This window comes from Marmota marmota, unplaced genomic scaffold, assembly GCF_001458135.2.
Source record: "Marmota marmota marmota unplaced genomic scaffold, marMar, whole genome shotgun sequence".
Classification (NCBI taxonomy): Eukaryota; Metazoa; Chordata; class Mammalia; order Rodentia; family Sciuridae; genus Marmota; species Marmota marmota.
In genome coordinates this window covers 3,383,973-3,411,247 of record NW_025999982.1, presented here as the reverse complement: position 1 = coordinate 3,411,247, position 27,275 = coordinate 3,383,973, and the positions used below count along the sequence as shown (strand labels likewise).

Below are 27,275 nucleotides of genomic sequence, written 5' to 3'. Positions count from 1 at the left end.
GGCGATGGGGGGCAGGGGGGGGTTGTACCTTTTGCTTTTCCGTCCACTGACACCAGCTTCTTTGTCTCTGCTGTTAACAGCAGCTCATAAGGGTGCTCATCCTCTTCCTGGGCTGCATTCCCCTGAATCCTGGGTCTCGTGGCCAGGACCTGAGAGGGAGAAAGAGCCGATACTCCTTGTACACAAGGCCAATACCAAGACAGGTGGTGTGGGACAAATTTTAGATTATTGCTGCCTTTGCATCGAAGGATCATGGAGAAGAGGAAGAGAAGCTGAATGATTCAAGTGTCGCATGAAACCCTGACTGCTTTTCTGGTTATACACCTACTAGGGCTTGTCCCCCAGAGTCGTGTGCTGGAAGCTTGGTCTCCTGTATGGTGGTAATGGGAGGCGCTGGAGCCTTTAAGAGGTGGAGCAGAATGGGAGGTGTCAGGCTTTGGAGGCCCCACTCACGATGAGGGAATGAATTAATGCTGCTCTCAAGGTTTTGAGTTCTTCTGGGCCTAAATCAGTAGCACAATGTTGTGCTACCAAATTAGTTGTGACAATGTGAGCAGGGCACCTCCCCAAGCTCTTGCTTCTGAAGGCACTGCTCTCTGCTCTTGCAGGTATTCCCACTATGCGATGCATCTGCCGTGTTGTGATACAGCCAAAAGGTCCTAATCAGAAGCTGAACAGGTGGGGCTGCCTGTCTTGGTCTTTTTGCCTCCAAAACTATGAGCTAAAAAAACCTCCTTTCTTTATAAAGTACCTAGCCTCGTGTGTTTTGTTACAGCATTACACAACAGACTAGTTTACACGTTACCTCAAATCTCAGTGGACTCTGATTGGAACACTCCCCTTTCCTTATCTCACTTTATCCTTCAAAAAAAAAAAAAAATGACAAAAGTCAACACCTTTCCTTCCCTTGCCTCTGCATCTCTCCGTGTTCCACATAATCTTTACTGTGCTGCTTCATGAAATCCATCTCTGTCCATCTTTCTTTCCTAATATGTACCATGCTAACCAAAGGCTAGAGTCCTTTCCACTTTCTCATGAGGAAACAAAAGTGACTTCCATGCCTGACATTTACTAAAACAAGTGGTCAGAAAGTCTGTTTTTGTGAGTCTTTCTTCACAGATCCTGGGGACTGTAGGAAAGGATTTCCCTAGACCTGGCTTCCTACGATATTTACAATACAACTTTTTTAGATAACTCCCACCAATCCCTGCTCTGAAGAATCAAGTGGTTAGGAAGTCTGAATTTCCATGAGGTAAAAGCAGCTCTGTATACTGAGAAGGCCCAGATTCAGGCAGTGTGTGTCTCTGATGAAATAACTGGATCAGAGCTGGCTTCTAATTCTACCCCTGCCCACTTGAGGCTTCAGTCAGTTGAGGGCCTGGTAGCCACAGTTAGTCATGATACCAGAGTAGCCAAGCTTCCCTTGAATAAAGCCAGGGAAACCATCACTGGTACTAGTGTGGCAGTGGGAGAGGGAATGGAGACCCTCACTTTAGAGGATAAGGTGTCAATGTGCCTCACAGGCAAATTAATAATAATCACACACTAGCTATTAGAATAGCAAACCAAAGCACAAAATCTCTTCCTGAGCAGGGCTAGGGTAAATAATGTATTATGAATAAGGTAGAGATGGGGGATTTCCAATTAAACCTAAAATAATGACACCCCACAAACATGATTCCTTAGCACCCAGGAACCTCGGACCCTGAAGCATCCCACACCCCACTGGAAGTGCACCAGGTTTGTGATTCACCAGGGTTTTGCTTCTTTGAGGCAAACTGCTCGCTCTATTACAGCCTAACAAGATGATTAGTATCTCAGATGAAATGAGAAGCTGCTGCTCCTGTTTGTATCGAGGCTGCCACTCTAAAGGCAGAATGATAGTCTTTCTCCAAAATTCTGCTAAGCTCAGCAGGAACCTCCATAAGCCACCTGGAAGCTAAAAGCCATTTCATCACAATGAGCCATTTGCCTGCATTACTTATTCCATGCTTCTTCACAGGAACACAACTAAGGGAACAAAGAGGGACCACCAAGAGCAGTTCACACAGTGTCTACTCAACAGAGCAGGCTTTCCAAGCTGGAGGTAGGCTCTGCAGGTGGACACTCCCACAGCAGAGCCCTGGCAACCTGACTCCCTGTGAGTTCCACACACAGAGCCCCAGGTGGGCTTCCCAGAGAGAAAGCTGACAGCCAGGATGCCTGGCTTGTACCATCTTTTCCTCTCAAACAGAACAAGACCAATGTCTCCAGAGAATGAAGGCTGCTGGACCTGCTTTCATTTTGTGCCTGACTCTTATGCAGGACAACGGAAAGCAAAGACCACAAAGGTCAGAGGTGGAAGGGAGCTAACTGTCACAGTCACAGCCAGAGCACCTGTCCAGCCCTTTTATTTGTAGATGACAAACCTGTCCAAGAGAGGCCCCAGGACTTGCCCAGGGTTACAGAGAGAGCTCACAGCAAGAGCCATGGACATAAAATTCAGTTCCCCTAATTCTGGATCAGACCGGCCTCATTTTCTGTGGCTCTCATTTTTTCTCCATCCAATTTGGAACGCTCTCCTTCCTTCAGCTGTCTAATGAGAGTCCCCTGCTCATACCCAGATAATAAAGGACGGTGTTCTTTTCCTCTTGGTGCGGGCCCTACCAGCCAGGGGATTAAAATCTCACAGTAAAGCAATAAATTGCTTTCTTCGAGCCATCCTAGTTCCCACTAAGAAGCCCGGTGTCCTCGTGAATATGGCAATAACTGATTGTCGACAGAAAGGGTTCTGCTCTTTATTAAATTACTTCTTAATCTTTTTTCCCCTTTTCCTCCAGGGTTGGCAATAAATCAAAGTTGAAAATATATATATTTTCTTCTCTGTGGAAAGCAACACTGCTGCTGCAAAGAGAAGCTACAAGCAGCCACCACCGAACTGTGATCAGTGGAATGTCCATTTGGGGTGTGGGTGGCTTTCTGGAAAGAGATACCATAGCAGCTGCAGCCCCCAGGAAAGCTTAACACATCTGAGCACAGAGCAGGCCACAGTGAGTCCGAACAGCTGGCAGCCCCTTCTGTGGGGCAGAAGCGTCCGTCAGGGTGTGCGTGTGCATGTGCTCTGAACTCGTCAAAGCAGGTTCTGCAATCAGGCATTGCTGTGCTAACCTCTCCTAGAGCCAGGTGTCCTCCAGCTTCCCTTACAAGCTTCTATGGGTCATCTCATGACGACAATCCTCAGGGATAAGGACACAAAGGTTGGGGCAGATCGCCTGCCAAAGACAAAACCCTTAAGTTGGGTGAAGCCCGTGTCTCTTGATATATGAAATTTAGGGCTTTAAAGCTTTTAGAGTTTAAGATATAAAGTTCTGTTCTGTGAAAAAGATCACAGAGTTAAAAAAAAAAAAAAGAAAGAAAGAAAGAAAGAAAGAAAGAAATCAGTTCACTTTTGGAGAAGACCTATTCATTTGGACCATGGCCCATGTAAAATATTTGCCTAGATCATTAAAAGGAGAATGAGTCAGGCTGCATCACTTATATATTTGTGCACCCATAATTACCAGTAAATAAGCAAATTCAGAGTTCTCATGGTCTTCCAAATGATGATTGTGCTGGTCAAGATTTCAATAATTCAAACAGAATTCTAGGCTATTCAAAAGTACATTCTAAAAGATAAATCTCACACAGATTCTCCCATCCAGGAAAATAATATGGAGATTTCCCCCCTATGCCCTGCCACCTTTTAATACACGTTACATTGGGAAAACAGAAATCCTGGTTACCCCATATTTCTTTAAGAGTCTTGCCCTGTTCTTAGGCATTAGCAATTTCTAATCAGATTCCTGGTTAAAGAGGCAGCACAAAGCATTTACAGAGACCCAGTCCCAACTCAATATGCTCCACACTACTAGCTTTCTCCTTGTTAAAAAAAAAAAAAAAGTGTTGTGGGGGAATAATAAAGCAAGATGCTATTTGCAGAAAAATGTGTAGGGACTTACTGTATGTACTTGTACCAACTAGCAAAGTATCATTACTCAGAGGTAATAAGAGGGTGCAATTCTAGGGACAACTGGTTGGAACATGACAATAAGCATTTTATAAATGAGGGACCAAAAGAAATAAGGAGGGGCTGGTGTCATGGCTCAATGGTAGAGCGCTCACCTAGCATGTGTGAGGTCCTGGGTTTGAACCTCATTACCGCATAAAAATAAATAAATAGAATAAAGATATTGTGTCCATTTACAGCTAAAAAAATAATTAAGAAGAAATGAAAAAATCTGTAGCTATTGTAGAAATCCTTCTATATCTCTAACACAGATTTTTACATTTTTAAAAGGGCTTTCTTAATATAGTGTGTGTGTGTGTGTGTGTGTGTGTGTGTGTGTGTCTGTCTGTCTGTCTGTCTGTCACTGGGGAATAAACCCAGAAGCACCTTACCACTGAGCTACACCTCCAGCCTTTTTGTTTTTGAGATAGGGACTGGCTAAGTCGCCCAAGCTAGTCTTAAACCTGTGACCCTCCTGTGCCAGCCTAGTGAATCACTGAGATTACAGGAATGTATCACCACACCCGGCTGCTGAATTTATACATTTTCTGAAACTAAAGTCATGCTTTTGGTTCCATGTGTTTATTTTGAATAAAATAACCTATCTTACTGATGGTACATGGCAATGGTGAGAAAATGGTAATTCCAACTTCTAGGAATAAAATGATGAGACTTAGCTGATTTACATTAGTTGATTTTTAAAAAGAATAATAGAATTCTGAATAAGCTATAAAGTAATTTTTAAAAATTATATTACATTTTGAATAAATACTCCACACTTGTATTCTATGAATGATAGGAAGTGTTAAAGGAGCAACTTAAAGAAGAAAGATCAAAGAAAGCACAATTTTCTTCTCACATACAAGGGAAAAAACTCTTAGTTGCCACATGGTAATATTTCTTTTGTAAAAAGGTTGACTTCTTTTCAAATGACCTCCTTTGATTTTCCTGTCTGCCCATTCCACACACCTCCTCTTTCCTAATCCATAGTTCATGACTCAATTCATGTTTGTATTATGTAGAGTCTTTGTATGCTGAGAACAGGAAAATGCAAAAATAGAAATAAAATGAGGCAGAGCCACCAAAGTTTGCAAACATGGCACAGTGTAGACAATAGTGATTAGGGGACACTCAACATTTTGTATCAAAAGACATGTGGTTCATTCCTTTAATCCCAGCTCTTAGGGACACTGAGGCAGGAGAATCACAAGTTGGAGACCAGCCTGGGCAACTTAGCAAGACCTTTCTCAAAATAAAATTTTAAGGGCTGGGGTTGTGGCTCAGTGGTGGAGCACTTGCCTAGCACGTGTGAGGCACTGGGTTCAATCTTCAGCATCACATAAAAATAAACAAATAAAATAAAGGTATTGTGTCCATTTATAACAACAACAAAATATATTAAGAATAAAAAAATAAATAAAATTTTAAGAAAAGGCTGGGGACGTTGCGTGTGGTGGGGGCATGTCTATAATCCCATCGACTTGGGAGCCTGAGGTTGGAGGATTCCAAGTTCCAAGATCAGCTTCAGTAACTTAGCACGGCTCTATGCAACTTAGTGAGATTCTATTAAAAAAAAAAAAAAATGGTGTGTGGGGGCACCTGGGGATGTGGCTCAGTGGTTAAGTGATGTTCAATCTCTGGTACCACCCCCACCCCGCCCCATCCCGCAAAATGAAAGGGGGAGATTGAGGATGCTGTTCAGAAGTAGAACACTCCTGGGTTCAATCCTCCTAAATAAGAAAAATAAAAAGAAGAAAGAAGAAAGAAAAAAAAGACAACACAAGTATACAAGCAGAAGGGAACTGTCCAGCTTACAGGAGTCATGAAAAAAATGTGTATGTTTTACTTTCTACGTGGTATGGTTTATCAACACTTGGCCTGTCTGCTAGAGAGCTACATTAAAATTCTTTCAGTACTTTTAGGTGAGTTTAAAAGGTCATGTTCTAGATTAATGATACACATAATACAAACCTACCAACCAAAGAAGTAATAAGATAATGAGAAAGTGGGCTGGGGTGTACGTAGCTCAGTGTTAGAGCCCTGACCTAGCATGCATGAGGCCCTGGGTTCACCCCAGAACCACAAAGAGGGGTGGGAGTGGGGGATAAGAGAGCACAGCCGTCTTTAAGCACACTCTGATTCACTCTGCCACGAACCCATGTTTCAGTGATGGGAGTAAACCCTCAACCCTCTACCTCAGAAGCTGTCAAGGGAAAATACTTCTTATCTATGCGGTCTTCCTCCTCTTCATCTGGTGGTGGCTTTGCTGGAGGCGGTGGACGTTCTCTCTACAGAAGAGAAAATAAATAATTCCTCTATTGCTTTCTTTAAGTATCCAACTTTCTGATTTACCTTTATTTTAGCCGTTGGAATTGAAAAAGAATAATGTCAAGCACTCCCCCAAGAGACTAAAGTTGAGGTTTGGTTTCTGAACAGATGGAGAACCCTGCACACACATACACAATTCAATTAGTAAGCTCTGTGGTTTTTCATGTTTGTAGCAAAGATCATAAACACCTTTTTTGTACCCTAGACCACAGTGACAAGTACCAGCACTGGAAACTCCTAACTAGCTTGATGGGAAATGCCCTACATAAAACTTCAGTAAAGGGAAATCTGTGGCTCAGTTTTCAGTCTACTCTAAAAAGAGGAAACTCTAGATCAAAAGAATCAACTTGTAGGGGCTGGGGTTGTGGCTCAGCAGTAGAGTGCTGGCCTAGCATGGGCGGGGCCTGGGTTCGATCTTCAGCACCACATAAAAATAAAGGTATTGTGTTGTATCCATCTACACCTAAAAAATAAACATTAAAAAAAAATTTAAAAAAAGAATCGGGGGCTGGGCTGTAGCTCAGTGGTAAAGTGCTTGCCTCGCATGTGTGAGGCACTGGGTTCGATCCTCAGCACCACATAAAAATAAATAAAGATACTGAATGTTCATCTACAACTAAATAAATATTAAAAAAAAAAAAAAAGAATCAACTTGTAACGGTAGCACAAGCCTATAATTCCAGCAGCTTGGAAGACTAAGGCAGGAGGGTTGAGAGTTCAAAGCCAGCTTCAGCAAAAGCAAGGCGCTAAGCAACTCAGTGAGACCCTGTCTCTAAGTAAAATACAAAATAGGGCTGGGGATGTGGCTCAGTGGTCGAACGCCTCTGAGTTCAATCCCCTGTAACCAAAAAGAAAAAAAAAAAAGAATCTACTGGTGAAATGGTCCTAAAACCAAGGTTATGAGGAAGTACTGAGAAAAGTAATCGAGGATAAAACATCAACTCCTATTCAAACTTCAATGTGATAATATTGGTCTATCGCCACTCACTAAAAAAAGTTCTAAACCAATCTTTGAGCCGGGTACAGAGACACATGCCTGGAGCCCCAACTTCCTGTGAGACTGAGGCAAGAGGATCACTTGAGCCCAGGAGCTTGATACCAGCCTGGGTGACACAGTGAGATCCCATCTCGAAACAAAACAAACAAAATCACTGATCTTTAGTCACCTTCTTCATTAATGAATAGTCCATATCATCATTGCATAAAGACTATGTGACCTAAGCTCATTTTAAAAAGGACTACTTGTCAGTTGTCAGCCCTAAAGCAAGCTTGCCCCTTCCTTCCTTCCTTCCTTCCTTCCTTCCTTCCTTCCTTCCTTTCCTTTCCTTTCCTTTCCTTCCCTTCCCTTCCTTCCTTCCTTCCCTTCCTTCCTCCCTCCCTCCCTCCCTCCCTCTCTCCCACCAGGGATTGAACCCAGAGGCACTCTAAGCCACATCCCCAGCCCTTTTTCATAATTTATTTTTAGACAGGATCTCAATGAGTTGCCTAGGGCCTCACCAAATAGCTGAGGCTGGCTTTGAACTCACAATCCTGCGGCAGCCTCCCGAGCCACTGAGATTACAGGCATGTGCCACCATGCCCTGAGGCAAGCTTTTCCTTACAGGGTCATATAACAGACATGTAGTACATAAGGAATGACAATATGTAAATGATCGAGTGTAGCTGTATTCCAACAAAACTGTGTTTACAAAAATAGGCAGCTGGTGAGCTGCAGTTTTCCAACTCCTAACCTAGAGCAAGAAACTCACTGAAGAGAGGACACTGGTCAGTCAGACAGATCATGGGTAGACAATTTTAAGACTACACAGATGATCCTGGTGAAGGAAACCCAAAGCTAAAAGCTGAAGAGAGATCTGTGACTGCTCTCATTGTAACTTCAGCATTGTTTATATTCCCAAGCTCTCGCTGTGCTTGACAGTCAGTGTTCTTTACTGAAGGGAACGGGATCCTGAAACAGGGCGCACATTCCCTGGCTTGCATATTAGTTGGCTAAAACAGTACTTCAAGAAAACCAGGGCAGAGGTCAATTTGAATGAAGTGAGATCCCCAGAGAAGTTGCCAAGAAAGTCACTTCTCACATTTCAGGAGCTCCCAGTGTTACCACTTTGCCATCCAGGATCTCTCTGTTAACCCATGCTTCTCTGCTCAGTATTATACCTCAATGAATCAGGTATCCCCACAGTCTCTGGAACCAGAAGATCTCCAATGGCAACATCTTCAGAACAGGTTTGTGTTTTAATGTCCAACAAAGCTATTTAGATCAAATTTCCCATGAAGTCCCATTTTCTCCACCCTTCTTTACTCTGAAAGCGCAGGAACAGGCCTGGTCCCAGTGCTAGTACGTAAGAAAGGGAACAGCTGAAGGATGCAGTCCCATATCCACACACTTACCCCCCACTACCACCACCACACACCAGTAAACCAAACTTGGGAAAAGCTGCTAAGGAAAACCAGAGGAAACATATTAGCAGAAAGGATCCAACCTAAAGGATCCAAGGCTAAAAAAGCCTGAAAAGAGTAATACAAAAGCCCTCTGAAGAAGATGTGATTATCAGGGACACTAGAGGGAAACAGAAGTGCCCATAAGCCTTTTTACCTTTTTCTAAGGTGAAAACGTTGGACCAGAAGCCTGGAAGTACAGAACTGATTTACATATATTATCCATTATGTTTACCAAGATGTACTCCTTGGCCACAATTAATTAGCAAGGATCAGAAATATGGAAGAGCAACACCCTTCATATACAAGCAAAAATGGCAAAGCGGGCACCCCAAGAAGCAACAGTTTCTATTTAGCAAGACCAGGGGAGGCTGGGCTCCTACAGCAGGATGGAACAAAGGGGCTGGAGTAAATCAATCACAGAACTGGCTGCTTCTTGCAAAGGCTCCAGCTCCCCCTAATGGGCATCATCTGTAAGCACCATTTAAAGCAAGGTCGTCTTCCATAGTTGGATTTGCTATATTCATTTATTTGTGCCAAACAGTGAAAGAAATGAAAAAACAAAAATAAACAAACAAAACAACTAGCTGTCCAAGAAGCACTCAGTAGTGGTACTCAGAGGATGTATTTGCTTTCACTATTCACAAGTTTCATCACAGTCCTTGATAACACCTACTCGATGGGCTACATAGTCTAGCCGGCTCTCCAAGATCCACACTGAAATACTGGGATTGTTTCAGGGAAAAGCAGAACATGGTAAGGAGTTCAACAAAAGAACACTCTAAGAAACAGGTCATTCCCAGAACACACCTGGAGAGACCAAGGACAGCCAAAGGAGAATCAAAATGGTTATGTGCCAGATTCAAACCAAAAGGGAAAGGCCAGCCTCTACACAAGAAGAAATAACACCTGTCTGAAAACACTTCTGAAGGTGGGTCAGCAATGGCATCCTATTAAAGCAAGGCCAGCTTCGCCAGTGGGCAGTGCTCAAAAACCTAAATTATTATGCCTGGCAATGCAAGAAGTAGAGTCAGTGGGACAGTGACTCAGGTCCAGCATAACCCTGAGGGAAGAGAGGGAGTTAGGAGTCTTGAGAACCATGTACAAGACTAGCAGTAAAAGCAAGTACTAGAGAAAGAAGCACTGAGCCTGGAAGGCAGAGCTGGAGAATGGCACAGGCAGAGAGCTGTTCTCATCCTCACACTTCAGTGGCTAGAGATGTAGTAACTGGATAAAATAGAAATACCACAAACTAATAAATGCTATGCCTGATCAAACCGTGCTATAACCCTGCTAAATACAGACTCTGTCCAAATCAAATGGATAATTCCCTGGAGGCAAATGGAAGTGGGCATGTACTCAGAGCAGACAGGGTCTCATTTCATTGTATAACTCTGCTCTCCAGAGAACAAACAACATACAGCAAGCATCCCAGGCTACACAGGAATGAGTGGCTTTAGTTTGCTCTAGAGGTCAGTGAAATAATGGAAAGACTCAAACTGGTTATAATGAAATTGGAAAACCCAAATTCGACGTCACTGTGATCCATACAGTTTCACCACAGTGAGCAAGAGAGACGTGGCAGAGCCTGAGAAGAGGAGTAGAGCAAGTGGGATCCAGGTCTCTGAAATGCAAGTGGGCACGAGGCCTCACCCTGCCTCTTCCTAGGGCCCCTTAGCAGCATGCACAGCCCCCAGAAGGCTCAGGCCTGGGGCCACGTACAGGCCTCACTCCAGCGGTTCTTGCTCCTGCTGCCTCGGTCTCCTTGTTCACTGAGTCCCGGTCAGATGATCTCCCGCTGGCCATGCTGTCTAGTGAATGGCAGGAAACAGCGTTGTACAGCGCCTCGTAGGGACCCTCCTCTTCAGTATTTGGGTCAAAATCGATGATCAGTTCAGTTACTGCTTTTTCCACATCACCTGGAGAGGATGGTGGGTACAAAAGAGTCAATAAGAGGGGGCACAATCAAGGGCTCCAACTGCTATGGTGACCAAAGCCTCTGTAGCTATCTGAACTTGACAAACACTAGCCCCAAGAAGGAAAATGATCACTTTGCTCCAGGGACAGGAATAAATACAGAATTTCAGCTGCTCTTTATATCCTGTGATCTGAACAGATTTTTCTCTAATTCAATATGAAAGGGCTGGGGGTGCAGCTCAGCAGTAGAAAGTGCTTGCCTAGCGTACACACAGCCCTGGAATCCATCCCCTGGCCACCAAAAAGGAAAAGATAAAGACAGAGAAAAGGAAAGCCCCTCGACATCCATAAGGCAACCTTTCCAAAACCTTTATGAAATCCCCAAATGTCTCAATACTACGAGGGCATAAACTTAACCAAAAAAAGAGAGCAAAGTATAACTGAAAACTGAAGCAAATCCTTTAAATTCTTTAGGAAGAGCCTCCACATGCTCAAGCAAACCAGAGGACAGCAGAGCCTTTCTGAAAGGGAGGTGGCGTGCAGCCGGGAGACCCCTGGCTAGACAAACACCAACCACAACACCCAGGACACTGGCAGGATCTGTGGCTGCAAAACTATTGACTGTGGAAACTGTCTCTGGGTGGACTGTAAATAGTCAAAACTATAAATGTAAACCCTTGAAAGCTAAGAGCTTACTGAGTGACTGATCTCATTACTAGCAGATTAGGAGGTCAAGGAAAACGAGTGCAAGGAGATGAAGACTGCTCAACTGAGACCGCTGGAGGGACACTGCTAACCCTCTGCCCGGAGCAGGAAAAGGATCCACTCTGCTCTCTCTGAAAGGACCCTCTCCCTTTTTCATTTTGAGTTCTGTTCCATTTCTCTAGCCTTCATTATTACCATATGTATTGGGGGAAAGGAGTCGGTCACTTTTGTTGTTGTTGTTTTTAAAATAAATTTTGTTTTTTAGTTGTAGATGGACATTCCTTGATTTTATTTATTTATTTTTATGTGCTACTAAGGATCGAACCCAGGGCCTCACACATGTTGGGCAAGCGTTCTACCACTGGGCCACCACTCAGCCTCAATCTTTATTTTGTCTTTGTCATTCATCACACAAAGGCCCCCAAAAGCTACTCAATAATCTGAAAAGAGATCCTGGCTAATGAAGAACAGGCCGGACTGCAGACCACATCTAACGACCAAATGACATATTACCAAAATCTGCCATGTACACATCTACCAACCAGAATACACCTATGAAAAAAACACTATGGGTCAACTATGCACAAAGCACAAAAGTATGTTAGAAAAAGGTTTCACTGAGATCTGAGTTCATCTTGGGATGATCCTGCCAACTACACATCCCAGAGCTGACTGCAAAAGCAGAGAAAAAAACACAGTAGGAAAGAAGCCCACGGCCAAAGACTTACACTGAAGTCCAACAAACCTTTTAGTTGGAAAAAAACGAACTGAACATAAACTTATTAAGTACTCACAACCCCCTGAAATTATTTTTTGAATTGAGATTTTTCCATTCTGCCCAAGAACATTCAACTCTTTTGAGGCTGAGAGTCCCTTTCCTGTCAGAGAAGAGTCTCCTCACCCTGAGACTTTGGTGCTACGGAGTCCGCGATGGAGAGGAGAGCTGGCTGGGGCGTGGAGATTTTCTCTATGTCTTTTGTACTTCTCTTTCCAGTCATGTGATCTACATGGAAAGATTTTTTAAAAGGAAGAAGAAACTGCACCAAATACAAGTGCCTCAGTCTGGTTAGTATTTCCCCAGTCACCCCAACGGTGACATGGACAATACCTTCAATAAGTGCTGCTATCTGCTGGCTCTTCTGAGAAGGCAGTTCCCGCACAGTGTCTAGGGCAGTCAGTCCATGGTTATCTTTTATGTTGACATCAATTCCTAGAAAGGCAGAGCAGGTGGACCAGGCAAGTGAGCATTTATTTTAAGCCAGCCTCAGAGAAGGTCAAATTCCAGGACACCTCCAGCTCCCAAGCAGCACACCCAATATTTTTCATCTGAAGCTATTTAGTAACTAAGGACTGGTCCACACACTTCTACCCAATCCGCAGAGACACAAACACACTGGATTCAAATGCAGCAAGCAAAACCGCCCTCTGAGGAGCCTAGGGACAAACAATCCCATCCCTGGCATGCTGTGTAGACAAGAGCGCTGCCGACCTCTCACCTGCAGCCAGCAGGATTTGTACCACATCGGTCTTGCCAAACAAAGCAGCCTCATGCAAAGCACTGCCCATCTCCGTCTGGAAAGCAAATGAGAGCGCAGAGCAGGATGTCATCAGGGCAGTTTGGGGTGGCTTCACATGACAAATGGGACATAGATAAGAAGGGACAGGAAAATAAACTATACACAGCCCTCTGTCATTATCTTTCCAACTTTTTTGGTATGGATTCCAAAACCACCAGCTGGATCCATACATCAAGGCCACCGGGCCCACCAGAGGCCACGTGTGAGGAATCATCACTCCTGGAGCCACCATCAAACAACCCAACTCGTTCTTCCCAGTGGAAGGAATCATGAGAAGAGAAGTGAGAGGGAAGTAAAATGCTTTCACTTCAAACATGGATCAGTCAATGCCGAGCCTAAGGAACCATTCGTCCCAGCGGGGAAGGCTGACAGGGAGGGCGGCGCCCGGTCCCCTGGAGCCTCCACTGAGGAGACTCTGAAGGACAAGGGGGCAGTGGGAATACACGTGTAGGAAGATAATGAGACTTTTCAGTTTTGAAGGCACGCCCATTAACATGTCTTTTCAGGGTTCAATATGTCATCCCCTGAAAAGAAATAAAAAAATAACCATCTTACTCCAAGAGCTCATTTGTCTCTAAAGTTTCACACTGAAACGAGTCAACAAATGGAAGCATCCGAAACGTGATGGAAAACAGCTAAACGAGACCCCCCCCCACAGCAGCATGGTACTTATGCCTTTTCTGTCTAAGTCCCTGGTGCCTGGGTGGCGCACCGCCCTGCTACCTGGTAGTTGCTGTCCATGCCAGCATCCAAGAGGACCTGGACCACAGCCCTGTGGCCATTCCTTGCTGCAAGGTGCAGCGGGGTGTGCTTCTTAGTGTTGCAACTCAAGAGGTTGGGGTGCGCATTGAGGAGCATCTTCACCACCTCCAGCCGCCCGTAGAGCGCTGCCAGGTCCAAAGGGGTCTCGAATTTGTTGTTTCGCATGGTGGGGTCTGTGAGCTCCTCCAAGAGCACCTTCACCACCTCTGTGTGGCCATACTGTGCTGCACAGTGCAGGGCCGTCTCGTTGTCATTGTTCTGAGGGTTAACAAGCACATCGTGTCAGAAAGGGGGCAGGTTGGCATCTGGCTGGGGAAAACACACATAAAACCACTGAAATTTAAATGAGAAAAATAGCAGCAATATTTGGCAACTAATAAGGCATTCTCCACCATAAACAAGCCTGGCTGCTCCCATCAGCCACATCTTCCCCCAGTTCCTGCAAGAGGGGAACAGATATCCCCCAAACATTTGCAGACTCTTGTGTACTGTGAAGGGCGTGTCTCCAGGCAGGCAGGAGAGTGAATGAGGGAACGTGGCAGGCATTTGGTAGAAGTCCTGGCACGGACGCATGCTAATCATATCACTGCCATTGTTTCATTTTAACTTCAACTGGTTTTACAAGAATTTCTACTTGTTCAACCCGTGGTTCTGATTCTGTATTTGTCAACCATCCACAGTCTTTCACACAAGCTTTACAAAAAGAAATTGTCATCTGTGTAACTTCTTGCATGCAAATCAATCAGCCAAAAATGAAAATAATAGAGCAGAGCACAAACATCACTCTCAAGGTTATCAGCCGACAGCCATATCCAGGAGAGGGACGCCTTGGCTTGGTTGCAGAGGAACTCTGGACCCTGACACCGTACTGCTTCTATTCCCGGAACCTGCACCCATCAATGCATGCAGTATCTACTTCATTAAAACAGCCGCCAGCACAGGGAAGAATTTCTTGTGTAAGAAAAATACAATCAGATGCTGGAATGCTTGGCATGAGAGGTGCAAAATATTCAAATGCAATGGTGCTGTCAATTCAAATTCACAGCCCATGGTCCTCTAATACAAGTTTGTTTCAAACTAAACATAAAGTCTGGGATTAAAATGGGAGAAGTTTGTGCTTTCTCAACCATCAGAAGCAAAATGTTAGTCATTCCAATTATCAGGTTTGGGGATTTTTTTTTGTTCGTTTGTTTGCAGTGCTAGAGAAGAACCCAGGGTATTGTGAATGCTAGGAAAACACTTTACCACTGAGCTACCTCCCCCAGCCCATCAACTACATTATTTTTTTAACAATATTAATTATGTGCAATTACAGTGGAAATAATTTCCTTGATTTCTCTTTTTTGAGAAGCATTAATGAAAATAATTCTCCCACAGTATTTTCAGATTCCCAAATTTATCCAGGAGGCCACTTTTGGAAAACAAATATTAAGAGGAGGCTTGGTCAACAAGTTAATATTGTGCACCTTTCAGTGGTTCAAACAGTAACAATTAAATATATCTACAACTGCTTTAATTCTAATGATGAAATTAAAAGTGACAGATTAGAAGTTACCCAAACATGCATGCAATTCCATCTGCTTTTGATCTGGCATTAAACTGCATCATTTTTCACATCTACACAAAGTATACCAGAAAGATCCAGAGCTGCTGGGAGCAAGGCCCCAGAAGGTCAGAATGGCAGCAAAGAAAATTATAAAAATGAAATAAGGACAGAAAAGGTCTTAGCAGGGACACATGCAAAGGTAAATGCACACAAATAAATAGAGAATGCGGAGGGAACAGCACTGATCTCAATCAGCTCAGGGAGAGCAGATGCGGAGAAAGTAGAGCTTCCCTGGCTGCAGAGCGCACACAGCCCATCAGCAATGTCTCCTATGACACAAAGGGCCCCACAAGCAAATTCCACACCAACCTAGGTGTCCGCAGGAAGGGGAGATAGTGGGCAGAAAGCAAATGCTGTGCCAAACAAATCAATGGGAACACCTGTTTGTAAAGCCAACTTCCTGTAACTGATGTGATTCTGCAATCTGTGTATGGGGTGAAGGTGGGAGTTCATAACCCACTTGAATCAAAGTGTGGAATATGATATGTCAAGAAATTTGTAATGTTTTGAACAACCCACAATAAAAAATTAAAAAAAAAAAAAAAAAAAAAAAGTTGGGGGGACTTGGGGGAAAAAAAGGTCTTTAGAAAAATCTTGATCACTACTGGCAAATTTCCTGCCTCATGTTAAAAGGTCTAACCACATCTCTGCGGAAAGTTATGCTCATATTCACAGCGTAGGAGGCACCTCAGTATGTCTCAGCCTTGCCAGATCTGGCCTGGTAATTATAATTCTCTCGGGTTCACATCTGCAGTGACCACATCTCTACCACTGAACACACGCCATCACAACAGGCTATTACTTCGGTTTCCACTTTGAGCTTGACCACTCTTGGTTAAGAAATCACAAAGTGCTGACTCATGGACCCATAAGAAAGGGAGGGATTCCAAGGAGAGGAAAAGACTGCTAATCATCTGGACTCCTTCCCTTTCACACCTTCCAAATAACATTATGGGGTCTCACAATACCTTGAGAGTTCCCAACTGCTATGAGTGTGGACTCGGGGAGGGGAGTGGGGTGAAATACCCCAATGTTCTCTGAAGCCTTTTGCACAAACTCTCCATTCCTTCCCACCTTAAGACTCGCTTTCATTTCTCCTTGCAATGGTCAGTGACCCTAAGAGAAAAGTGGTCTCTGTGCATACTCCTTCCATCTTAAGACACCAATCATAATCTATTATATATATTCAAAAACAACAAGCAGCAGAAAGCCATACAGAAGAACTCCCATAGCCTTTCTCTCTTGGAACTATGTGATGACTATCACCTCCCAGTGATTACAGCCCACTGTTGACAGAAACCTATGTTAAGGACACCTGGGCTACAGTTCTCTGTGGCAAGGACAATATAGGCTCTAGAAATATCGTAATTGGAAAAAACACTGGGTCTACTGAGATTGAGAAGACAGAGAAAACAGGATAACTGAGTCCATCATTCAAAGAAAAAGAAAAGTTGGACTTAGTCTTAATACTTAATTCTCTTTTTCTTAATCACTCTGTAAACTCTGGAAAGCAGAACTCTAACCAAAAGATGGAAGGTTTAGGAAAACAGATGCCAAACAAGAAACAAAAAAATCAGTGGAATCCAAGGAGGCTGTTGGGCAGTAATGACTTGTGTTTATCACTAAGAAAAACAAACACATGAGTAAATAAAATAAAGAACAGATGGCTGACCTTTCAGAGGACAGAAGGAAGATGATCCTTGCTCAGGGTGGAAAGTTGGCCTAGATCAGAAGTTCTCAAACCAGCTTCCTTTTGGATTACCAGGGGCTTAAAAACAACTAATAGCTGGTCCAATACCAGACTTGCCAAGAAAGCACCTCAGAGAGGAAGGCCCAGGAAACCAATGTTAAAAAAACTTCCCAATCTGGCAGGCATCAGCCTAAGCACTCAGTCTTCATCATCAAGAATGAGACAAGGGCTGGGGTTGGGGCTCAGTGGCAGAGCGCTTGCCTAGCATGTGTGAGGCACTGGATTCGATCCTTAGCACCACCTATAAATGAACAAATAAAATAAAGGCATGCTGTCCATCTACAACTACAAAAAAATTTAAATACTAAAAAAAATAAAATAAAAGAATAAGAAAACAGAGATCATGTGCCTTGTGACAGGATGAACAAAAAAGGATATAATGTCACTTTTGTGGCATTTCTGCCAAAAATGTATGGCATGCAATCATGAGGAAATATCGAACAAACCTAAACTAAAGAACAGTTTACAAAACAACTGGCCTATGCTCTTACAAAATGTCAATGTTACGAAAGAAAAGAAAGGCTGAGGAACTGTTCCATATCACGTATGATCATGGATTGGATCCTGATCCAGAAAAAGAAAATCCTCTAAAGCATATTATCGGATGCCAGGCACAGTAACACAAACCTATAATCCCAGAGACTCAGGAGGCTGAGCCAGGAGGATCACAAGTTCAAACCTAGCCTCAGCAACTTAGCAAGACCCCATCTCAAAATGAAAAATAGAAAGGACTGGGGATGCAGCTTAGTGGTAAAGCACCCCTGGGTTCCGTACCACTGGGGATTAAGGGGAGGACATTACATTACTGAGACAACTGGCAAAATGTGAATGTGGATTGTAGATAATAATATTTTATCAATTTTGAATTTTCTGAATATGATAATTATATCATGGTTTTATAAATGAATGTCCTTGCTTTTTAGAGACTAAGGTTGAAGAACTAATCAAATAATTTAGGATCAAAGAGTCATAATGCTGATGACTTCATCTTGACTAGTTCATCTTGACTCAGGAGGCTGAGCCAGGAGGATCACAAGTTCAAGCATAGCCTCAGCAACTTAGCAAGACCTGTGTGTGTGTGTACAGGAAAAGCAAATGGGACAAAATGTTAACAATCTGAGTAACAAGAATATATGCAGTTCACTGCATTATTATTATTAGAACCTCTTTTAAGTTGAAATTTTTTTTTTTCAAAAAAAGTTGTTTAAAAGCTTCGCAGGTGATTCTGATGCACTCAGACAAGCTCAGGAGAGTTTGGAGACAATCAGTCTAAATAAAACTCCAAGTCCCTTCCAGCTCTGACACTATGAATTATCTTTAAGTGAATAGAAAAATAGGCATGTTGCTCACTTTATGATGGCCAGACTGAGTTAAAATTGTTTCAACAGTGGGGTTAGTGAACACTTTTGTTGTGCTGCAGTGGGGATTGAACCCAGGGGTGCTGTACCATTGAGTTACACCAGTAACTTTTTTTTTTTTTTAAGTTGTTAACAGACTTTTATTTTATTTATTTGTATGTGGTGCTGAGAATCGAACCAAGTGCCTCACACATGCTAGGCAAGCATGCTACCACTGAAACACAACCCCAGCCCCTACACCAGTAACTTTTTTGAGATGCTGAGACTGGCATTGAATTTCTAATCCTCCTGCCTCAGCCTCGGGAGTCACTGGGATGACAGGTGAGTGCCACCTTGCTCAGTGGAAATGAACAATTTTCATAGTTCCACCTTAGCTGTGCATGATTCACATAAGCACTGGTTTATACTGACTTACTGAAAAAGGAGAGGCCCCAAATGTTAAAAAGGAACATCAAAGCTCTTGAAAACCACATCTGTTCCCAAAAAGGCACCTAAGACTTCTAATTTTTTACCAGTGCTAGATAGGATTTAGCATTCAAATATAACTTAGCAAATCAATTCCTCGACACAAACCAAGTCAATAAAAGCCACTGAGCACAAAACCTAGTGAGGCTGGCAAGGCTCCACAGGACCTCCATCCTCCAACAACCCAGCACCTCCCTCCCCTCACCGCCAGGTGCATCATTTGGCCTGTCAGAGTAGATGGAAGGATTTCAAAAGGAGAAGTATGTTTTTATTACATTTACACTAGTTTTCCTTGAGATGTGCAAAACCAAAGGATAGGAAAACATACCTTTGAGAACCAAAGTTATAGCGTTTAATCAAAGCTTCATAAGCTAAATAAACCACTGCAGGAAATAACAACCTCAAGGTCCCTTCCCACAAAACAGAATCCTGACTAATGGAGCAATGGAGCAACGTTTCACTAAACATCATCTACTAGCCACAAAGATTCCAAAATGCCCTTTCAGAAATACTACTATAATCACACAGATTTTGAAAAATGAGGATTTTAAATATTATTAGTTGCTGATATTTTTACTTTAATGTGTTTTACTATTACTTATTAAAATTCTGAAACAACCCAGCAAGGTAAATAGGTGGTAATGACCCATTTTACAGAAAAGGAAACTGAGGCACAAATTAAGCAATTTGTTCAAGTTAACAAAACCAAAAAGTAGCCACCTAGAACCTATTCAGGTTTGACAGGAAAGCCTGGGACCTTTGAGTTCTCTGTTGCTGTGCACCATCCACAAAACAGCTGAAGTATAGAATCTGCCTATTTGATAACAAGAATTTACTAAAAAGACCAAATTTAAGAAAAAAAAAAGATTTTAAAGAATGGTCCAAAACAGGGCCGATGTGTTCTACCACCTCAAATCAAAAGGCTTTTCCACCATTAAGGCCCAACAGCTAATGAAAATCTCCTCCAAGGCCCTCCCAGGTCATTTTGTGGGGAGGTGCTATTTGGACTTTCTCAAAGAAAAGCATGAAATCTCTGCTTTGAGTCTGTAAACATCAGAAGTACCTTGTGTCTCTTCCCCAGGGCAGTTGTATTCAGAGCAAGTAAAAAGTAGCTAAGGCAGATAATGTAGCACCTCAACCAAACTCCAGATTGTTGTCAAAAAGTAAACAATTTCAATCAAACCTCGGGTGGAAAGGCAGCAGGGTAAGGCCCTGGGTGCTGAGGCTGGGCCAATCAAAACCAGGCCTATTAGGCCACTACCTGTGCCCACCACCAGGCAAGCCCCCTGCTTGGTCCTGCAACACAGTTTCCTGTTTCAGAGCCCTTCATGGGTCAAGAGTGACAAGCAGAAAGTGAAGTTAATGGCTAGAGAGATTGGCCTGAACATCTAAGAGAAACACAAACTCCAGGAAATGAGAAGAAAGTGGCAAGCAACAGCTTTTAAAAGAATAAGTTGGAGTCACCTGTTCTTTCCCCTACACTTCCACCCCAGCTACTGAAATCTGAAGGAAAATCAGATTCCACTTCAAAAAATACATAGAAAGCAGACCAAAATAAGAATCTTAATTCCAAGAAATACAATTTAATTGTTTATCCGTCTTTATTCGAAAGTAAGTTAATTTGACTACATTTTCTTTTTTGAATTTAAATGATTTAGAAATCACAATAGTAAATTAAGTATATAATGTGATCCCTTCTATCTCTTTATTCCTACCATTTCAGATGTTCTCCACCTTTCCAGAATTAGCATTAGTTTTAACAATAAAATCAAAACCTACTGCAGCCGCATTTTCCTATTCTCAGACAAGCCAAAAGCAGATGGGCTGAAGCAGATGACAGTCAGGGGGACAAGGAGGAGCCTGAGTGGACAAGAGTGGAAGCCAGAGAGCGCCATGGAGGGGGTACCGAGTGGAGAAATGATGCAGAGAAATCCTGGCAGCAAAGTACACACCTTGGCATTGATATAAGGGTCAAAGGGGCCGTACTTTTTGAGTTCTTTGATCTCAAGAGCATTCTACAAAAAGGAGAGGAAAAAGAAAGTGTAATGATAAAATGGATGAAATATATCAAAGCAATACAGAGTCCCACAGGGGCCCAACACTGGAACTTGGGTCTGCCCTCTGGATGTGTCACAAGGAAGTTAAGGGGGAAGACAATCTCTAGGGCACCTCACTCATTACCCCCCTTTTATCCAAGCATCCAAATGGAACCACATTAATGGTTTTTAAATAAATCAATGTAGTTCTTGTAACTAACTAGATCCATTAGGTTCTTCAAGCTACTTGAAGACATCTTGCCCAGTCCCTGCCCCACCCACCTGCCTGCCAGATACTCAGAGCACTAGGCTGGTGTCCCACCCACCAAGGAGTATTCTAGGCAGGAGGTGGTCGTGAGCAGGACAAGCTAGCAGACTGAAGTGGCTCAAACTTCAAGCAGCTGTGCTCCAAGGCGAAAGTGGGCAAAGACAGGATTAGAAATGGGTGATGCCAATTGCTTAGATGAGAAGGACTTTAATGGGTGGCCAGATTTTTCAACATTGAAGAATATTAGTTATAAGCAAGCTTTATTTTTTTAAAAATATTTTTTAGTTGTCAATGGATCTTTATTTTATTTATTTATATGTGGTGCCGAGAATCAAACCCAGTGCCTCACACAAGCTAGGCAAGTGCTCTACCACTGAGCCACAACCCCAGTCCCATAGGCAAGCTTCTTCACATATCTCCTCCAGTGAATAGAAATCATCCTTGCAGTCAGGAGGAGTAAAATCACACTTAGATTCTAAAGAGGCAATTCTAAAGAGAGGCTTCTCATTCCAAATGTTGTGGACAAACATTCTCACTGATGATCTTAAGTGTCTGCTGCTTACCTATCCAGAAAATACATCCCCAGGTGGGGGAGAAAAGCTGATTAACAGCTACATACACACAATCTCCAAACTGACATATTTAGGAACTCTCATTTTTTCAGGCTTCAGAGAGAAGCTGCCCTTCTCTGAATAAAGTCAAGATCTTAACAGTTCACTGAGAATCTTCATGGGTCCTGTTAAAAGATGGACTCACCAGAGTGATTTCCTATTTTTTGAGGAAAAACCTTGTTTTAATCCTACAGGTAATTTAACAATTTTCTTTCAACAAAGTCATTAGGAAAACAGTCCTAAACTTATTGAGAGAGAGAAACATCACCCTCATTCAAGCAACAATAAAAGCACCTGCTATGGTGCAGAGCAGAACACAGGACAGCCATCTCCCCTCAGACGGGCGGGCATATACCTCTGCACCAAACCCCGGGAGCAGGGCTCACGAGAGGCTTGTCTCAAACCTATATAATTCAAGTATAATTTTCCCAAAGGAAAAAATATAAAAAGAAGTGTATTGTAGGAATGCTTAAATTCAGGGCCATTGTTATGCCTTTCTTATTTTCTAAGAACAGTCTCTGCCTTTCCGAAGTATGCTCACTCTTATTTAACATCAGAGGACATCATGGAAATGCTCTTCATTCTGCTGAATCATCTCTGACTTCTGTTCATTATGAGTTCATGTTTCAGCACTAACACAAGTACTTCCACTCCTGCATGTTCTGATGTAGGTACAATGACAACATGGGTCACACAGTACTGGGGAACACTGGGAAAGCCACATTGCCATGTCAAAAGCATTAAGCACAATTTACAATTAATTAGGCCTATCAGTTTGAAACTGACTCCATGCAATTTTGAAGTATTCCATTATTTCATCTTTGTAATATTCCAAATCTGTATGAGCCAAATGTATATGAAATGCATCCTCATAGTACAGCACTTCCCTGACCCACCAGGACATGGAGAAATGGCAAGGGGGAAGTCGTGTTTAGGGTTTGGAAGAGCTGGCTCCCTGAGATCTGCACTCTGGAGCTGAGGTGGGGTGGCTGCATTCTGGTCATAGCTGAATGGAGGGAGGAAAGCCTCCTTCTTCCGACCTGTTCATTGACTCTGGTGTGTGAAGGCCCTTGATGGATGAGCAACCGCACTATCTGGGCATCTCCTTTCCAGGCTGCCAAGTGCAGAGGGTAACAGCCTTTAGAGTCAGCCACATTGGTCAGTGCATCGTTCCTCAGAAGAACTTCCACCACATCCCTAGAAGGCAAAAATCAATCATGAGCTGCAGAACCCAGCGTCTTTCCTGCTACCAGATCTTTACCTCTGTACAGTACAAAGCCCTTTCATAGGTCTTGGCCCCTCTCACTTCCTGAGCTCATTTCCAGGCTTTTCCTCTTATTCCATGAGCCCCTGGTACACCTACCTGCTAAGTGGCTGACCCATCTGAAGCTATGCTGTGCTAATTCACGGCCTCCCCATTAGGGATCTCTTGATAATCCACCTATTTTCCTCTACTTTGAAAATATCTGGATTCCTTGTCTAAACCTTGCGATATTTCCTGGTTTGTGATGTTTAAATAGCATTCAAGGATAGAATTTACAGAAAAATAGTCAAGCAAGACAAATACCATTATTCACTGCATTACTCAGATTATTTAGTGATATGGGAGCTGAAAATGGGCAGGCAAACCAGAATTAAAGCTGATTCCAACATAGCCAGACACACATGGTATCATTTGAAAGCTCCAGAAAGAAGGCCTTGGCTTTCTTCTTGGTGACACCAGTAATTAAACAGACCCAAGTGTATAATTAGCCCCATGCACACGAGGTCAAAGAAAATCCTCCCTGTAAATAAAAACAACATCTGGAGATGAACTTGGCTAACAGGCTATAGTTCTCAGAATTCAAGATTCACTTTCATTTAGGTTATCCCATTATTTACATATTTACAGGGAAGAGATCTCTACAGATTTTTTTTTTTTTTTTTTAGTTTTAAGAGGATTACAGAAAAGACAGTGATCACATTTGATATATTTTAGACAAGTTTAAAGCTAAAGAAAACAACCATGATCTCTTTTTGGCACACTGGAGTCAATCAGGCTGGGCCAACTATTGGACAAATGACATGGAATACTGTAAGGTGGTGAGGGCCTGCTCCTTGCTCAGAAAAATCTAAAATAAGGGGCAGTGGTGTGGTTTAGTAGTAAAGTGTCTCATCTATGAGGTCCTGGGTTCACTATCCAGGAGTAAAGAAACAAAATGTGAAAAGGGAGAAAAGAAAAGTTTACAGTAGTTACAATATTCCCTCCTCATAAAAACTCAACTACTGCTTCAAACTTCTTTAACACCCTCTATCCTGTTAACACCTTCTATTCTTATTTTCATTCTAGGGCATTCGGGCAAACCCATTCACTGTGCCCTACAACCAGGTCTGCCCCTTTGCTGGGGTACTACACCTTCCTCACCTGAAGCACAGAACCCAACCCTTTAAGCCTCTGCCTTCTCTCTCAGAGTTCCTCCCAAAGCATGCCTTCTCCAGAAGTCTTTTCATGCAAATGCCACCCAATTCCTAACACCCTCTCCTGTAGTTTATCTATATAATTTTTTGCCCTTAAAAATGGTTTTGGGGGGCAGAGACTGTGGCTCAGTGGTAGCGCACTTACCTGGCATGTGTGAGGCACTGGGTTCAACTCTTAGCACCGCGTGTAAATAAATAAAATAAAGGTCTATCAACAACTAAAAAAAACATTTAAAAAAAATATGGGGCTGGGGTTGTGGCTCAGCAGTTGAGTGCCTGCCTCACATCTGTGAGGCACTGGGTTCAATCCACAGCACCTCATAAAAATAAATAAACAAAATAAAGGCATTTGTTCATCTACAACTGAAAAAAAAAAAATGGTTCTTGGGGGCTGAGGTTGCGGCTCAGTGGTAAAGTGCTTGCCTACACATGTGAGACACTGGGTTTGATCCTCAGTACCGCATAAAAATAAATAAATAAAGGTATTGTGTCCATCTACAACTATAATAATAATAATAATAATAATAAGGTTCTTGGGGTCTGGGGGTTTTAGCTCAGTGGTAGAGTGCTTGCCTAGCATGTGTGAGGCACTGGGTTCCACCCTTAGCAAAAAGAAGGAAAGAAGGGAGGGAGGGAGGAAAAGAAAAGAAAAGAAAAGAAAAGAAAAGAAAGAAAGAGAGGGAAGGAGGGAGGGAGAGAGAAAGAGAGAAAGAGAAAGAAAGAAAGAAAGAAAGAAAAGAAAGAAAAGAAAGAAAAGAAAGAAAGAAAGAAAGAAAGAAAGGAAGGTGTTGTGTCTATTTAATACTAAAAATATTTTTTTAAAATGGTTCTTGGGGCTGGGATTGCGGCTCAGCAGTAGAGCGCTCATCTAGCGCATGCAAAGCCCTGGGTTCGATCCTCTGCACCACATAAAAATAAATAAAATAAAGGTTAAAAAAATTGTTCTTGGGTTGGTGGTATGACTCAGTGATTGAGTACTTGCCTAGCATGTGTGAGATTCTAGTTTCAATTTCTAGTACTGTCAAAAAAAAAAAAAGGCAGCTCTTGTTGTCTATGAAGCTGATTTATGAGGGAAAGAATGACAGAGTAAATGACAAAGTACTCACAACAGAAGACAAGTTTCCCACGACCACTCAATCTATTTTCAGTTTATCAAGGGGTCACCTAAGAGATTCCAGCCCCTTTATGATTTGGCTGCCCCAAATTTGATCTTCATATTTACATCATTGTGAGACACTAGAACATTCCAGAGGGGAAAAGGACAAGCACAGGAAAAAGTAAAATTGAATCCTTGGCTAAAGCTTTCAGGGGTGGGGGGCAGGAGAGGATGTTTAAATTATACACTAAAGAAAAACTCAGGGATTCTGCATGAGCTGAATAGAGTTTCTTTTTCTCTGTTCCTCGGTGCCTTACTTAGCCAAGCTTGACAGGAAGTGAAAAAGACACCCTGAAGGCCTGGGTTCTGAGGGCAGGGCAGGAGCGGAGCCGTTCGTACTCACTTATGGCCGTTCAGAGCGGCATGGTGCAACGGTGTGTAGCCGGTGCTGTCAACACAGTTCACATTTGGGCCTCTCCACATGCTGTCAGGGAAGAAAGAAACTCATTTCAAACACTGAAGTCATAAACCAGCTAGCTACTTGGATTAGACTTCTATGTGGCGTTTAGCCAAATTAGAGACTTCCAAATGACTCCTAATGAAGGTCAGCCGTGCACACTACAGAAGTGCCCAGCAGGGAGGGTGCACAGTGGTCTGCCAAGCAAGGAGTCAAGAGTCAAGACCACAGTGTCTCCACTGAGCTCTGGTTTCTGTATCCTCTGCTCATCTGTAACTTACCATCCAGTTGGGGACTCATTCCTCTGTACTCCCTGTTCACTGAAAGGTCATCGAAAACACCATGAAACCAACCCCTTAGTCAGGTGCAGGTACACAGCACCCACCTGTGCTGGCAACTGAAGGCTTCAGAGAAACCTCAACACAGACCATGCAATCAAGACGGTTCAATAGGCAAGGGCCACTATTAAAAAGCACCAGGACACACATGCTAAGATACATGTAATAACCGTGTCTTTTCTCTGTAAATAAAGCCAGCCCTCTGTAAAAATGGGTTCTGCATTTAGATTCAACTAAATTCAGAAAACAAAATATGTCTGTACATGCACAGATCTTTTTTCTGGTCATTATTCCCTAAACAATACAACATAACAACTATTTACATAGTATTTACATTGTATTAGATATTGTAAGTAATTACTTATAATCTTATAGAGATGATGTAAAGCACATGGGAGGGTGTGCAGAGGGTATATGCAAATACTATGCTATTTTATATATGGAACTTGAACATCTGCAAATTTTGGTATCCTCAGGGGATCCTGGAACCAATCCCTCATGGATACTAAAGAATGACCATATCTTATTTGTCAGTGTGTGTATATGTATGTGTGTGTGTGTCTGTCTATAAATGAGTAGAATCTACAATTTTAGAGTCTTGTTTGCATCAGAAATACTGTAACAATGGAAGCATAAATGTCACCTTATTTAATCCTCAAAGCCTTAATTCTTATTTCTGTTCCACACCTCACTGTATTGGTCAGAATTTCTAAAATATTAAGCAGCAGAGGAAGTCCTTGTTTGTTTCTGCCTCTAGTAAGAATGTGTAAATAAAACATTCTCCCTACTTTTTTTTGTTTTAAATTTTATTTATTTATTTCTTGTGGTACTGAGAATCAAACCCAGGACCTAATGCATGCCAGAGGTAAGCACTCTACCACTAAGCTACATCCCCAGCCCTTCCTTTAAAAAAAAAAAAAAAAAAAAAAAGTTATTACAGATAGTTGTTCAACTTAAATGCATTTTCTGCATCTATGGAGGTAAACACAATTTTTCATTTAATGTTCACAGGTTTCTTAACATTGAATCATTCTTTCATTCTTAGAATACATCTTCTCTGGCTATTATTCATTGTACCTTG

General features: G+C 42.6%; 1 protein-coding gene across 12 annotated transcripts in view; it reads right to left on the bottom strand.

The window, feature by feature from the left end:
* The window catches only part of Anks1a (ankyrin repeat and sterile alpha motif domain containing 1A), a 107,076-nt gene extending 81,129 nt beyond the window's left edge, over positions 1 to 25,947 (bottom strand). For 6 of the 12 annotated variants that reach the window (XR_007348407.1, XM_048805140.1, XM_015487583.2 and 3 more), the window contains exons 1-10: positions 25,803 to 25,946; positions 22,887 to 23,043; positions 20,884 to 20,946; positions 13,714 to 14,010; positions 12,910 to 12,985; positions 12,522 to 12,623; positions 12,315 to 12,416; positions 10,514 to 10,710; positions 6,220 to 6,312; positions 29 to 149 (exon numbers count right to left, since the gene is read on the bottom strand). Coding sequence is in view for 11 of the 12 variants with exons in the window: in XM_048805140.1 (XP_048661097.1) it covers positions 29 to 149; positions 6,220 to 6,312; positions 10,514 to 10,710; positions 12,315 to 12,416; positions 12,522 to 12,623; positions 12,910 to 12,985; positions 13,714 to 14,010; positions 20,884 to 20,946; positions 22,887 to 23,043; positions 25,803 to 25,882 (1,288 nt within the window). In the remaining variant the exon portion in view is untranslated. Of the gene's footprint in view, positions 1 to 28; positions 150 to 6,219; positions 6,313 to 10,513; positions 10,711 to 12,314; positions 12,417 to 12,521; positions 12,624 to 12,909; positions 12,986 to 13,713; positions 14,011 to 20,883; positions 20,947 to 22,886; positions 23,044 to 25,802 lie in introns of those variants that run through there. The other 6 variants (XM_048805141.1, XM_015487588.2, XM_015487585.2 and 3 more) reach the window with 4 other exon arrangements.
* Between the last annotated feature and the right edge of the window lie 1,328 nt (positions 25,948 to 27,275).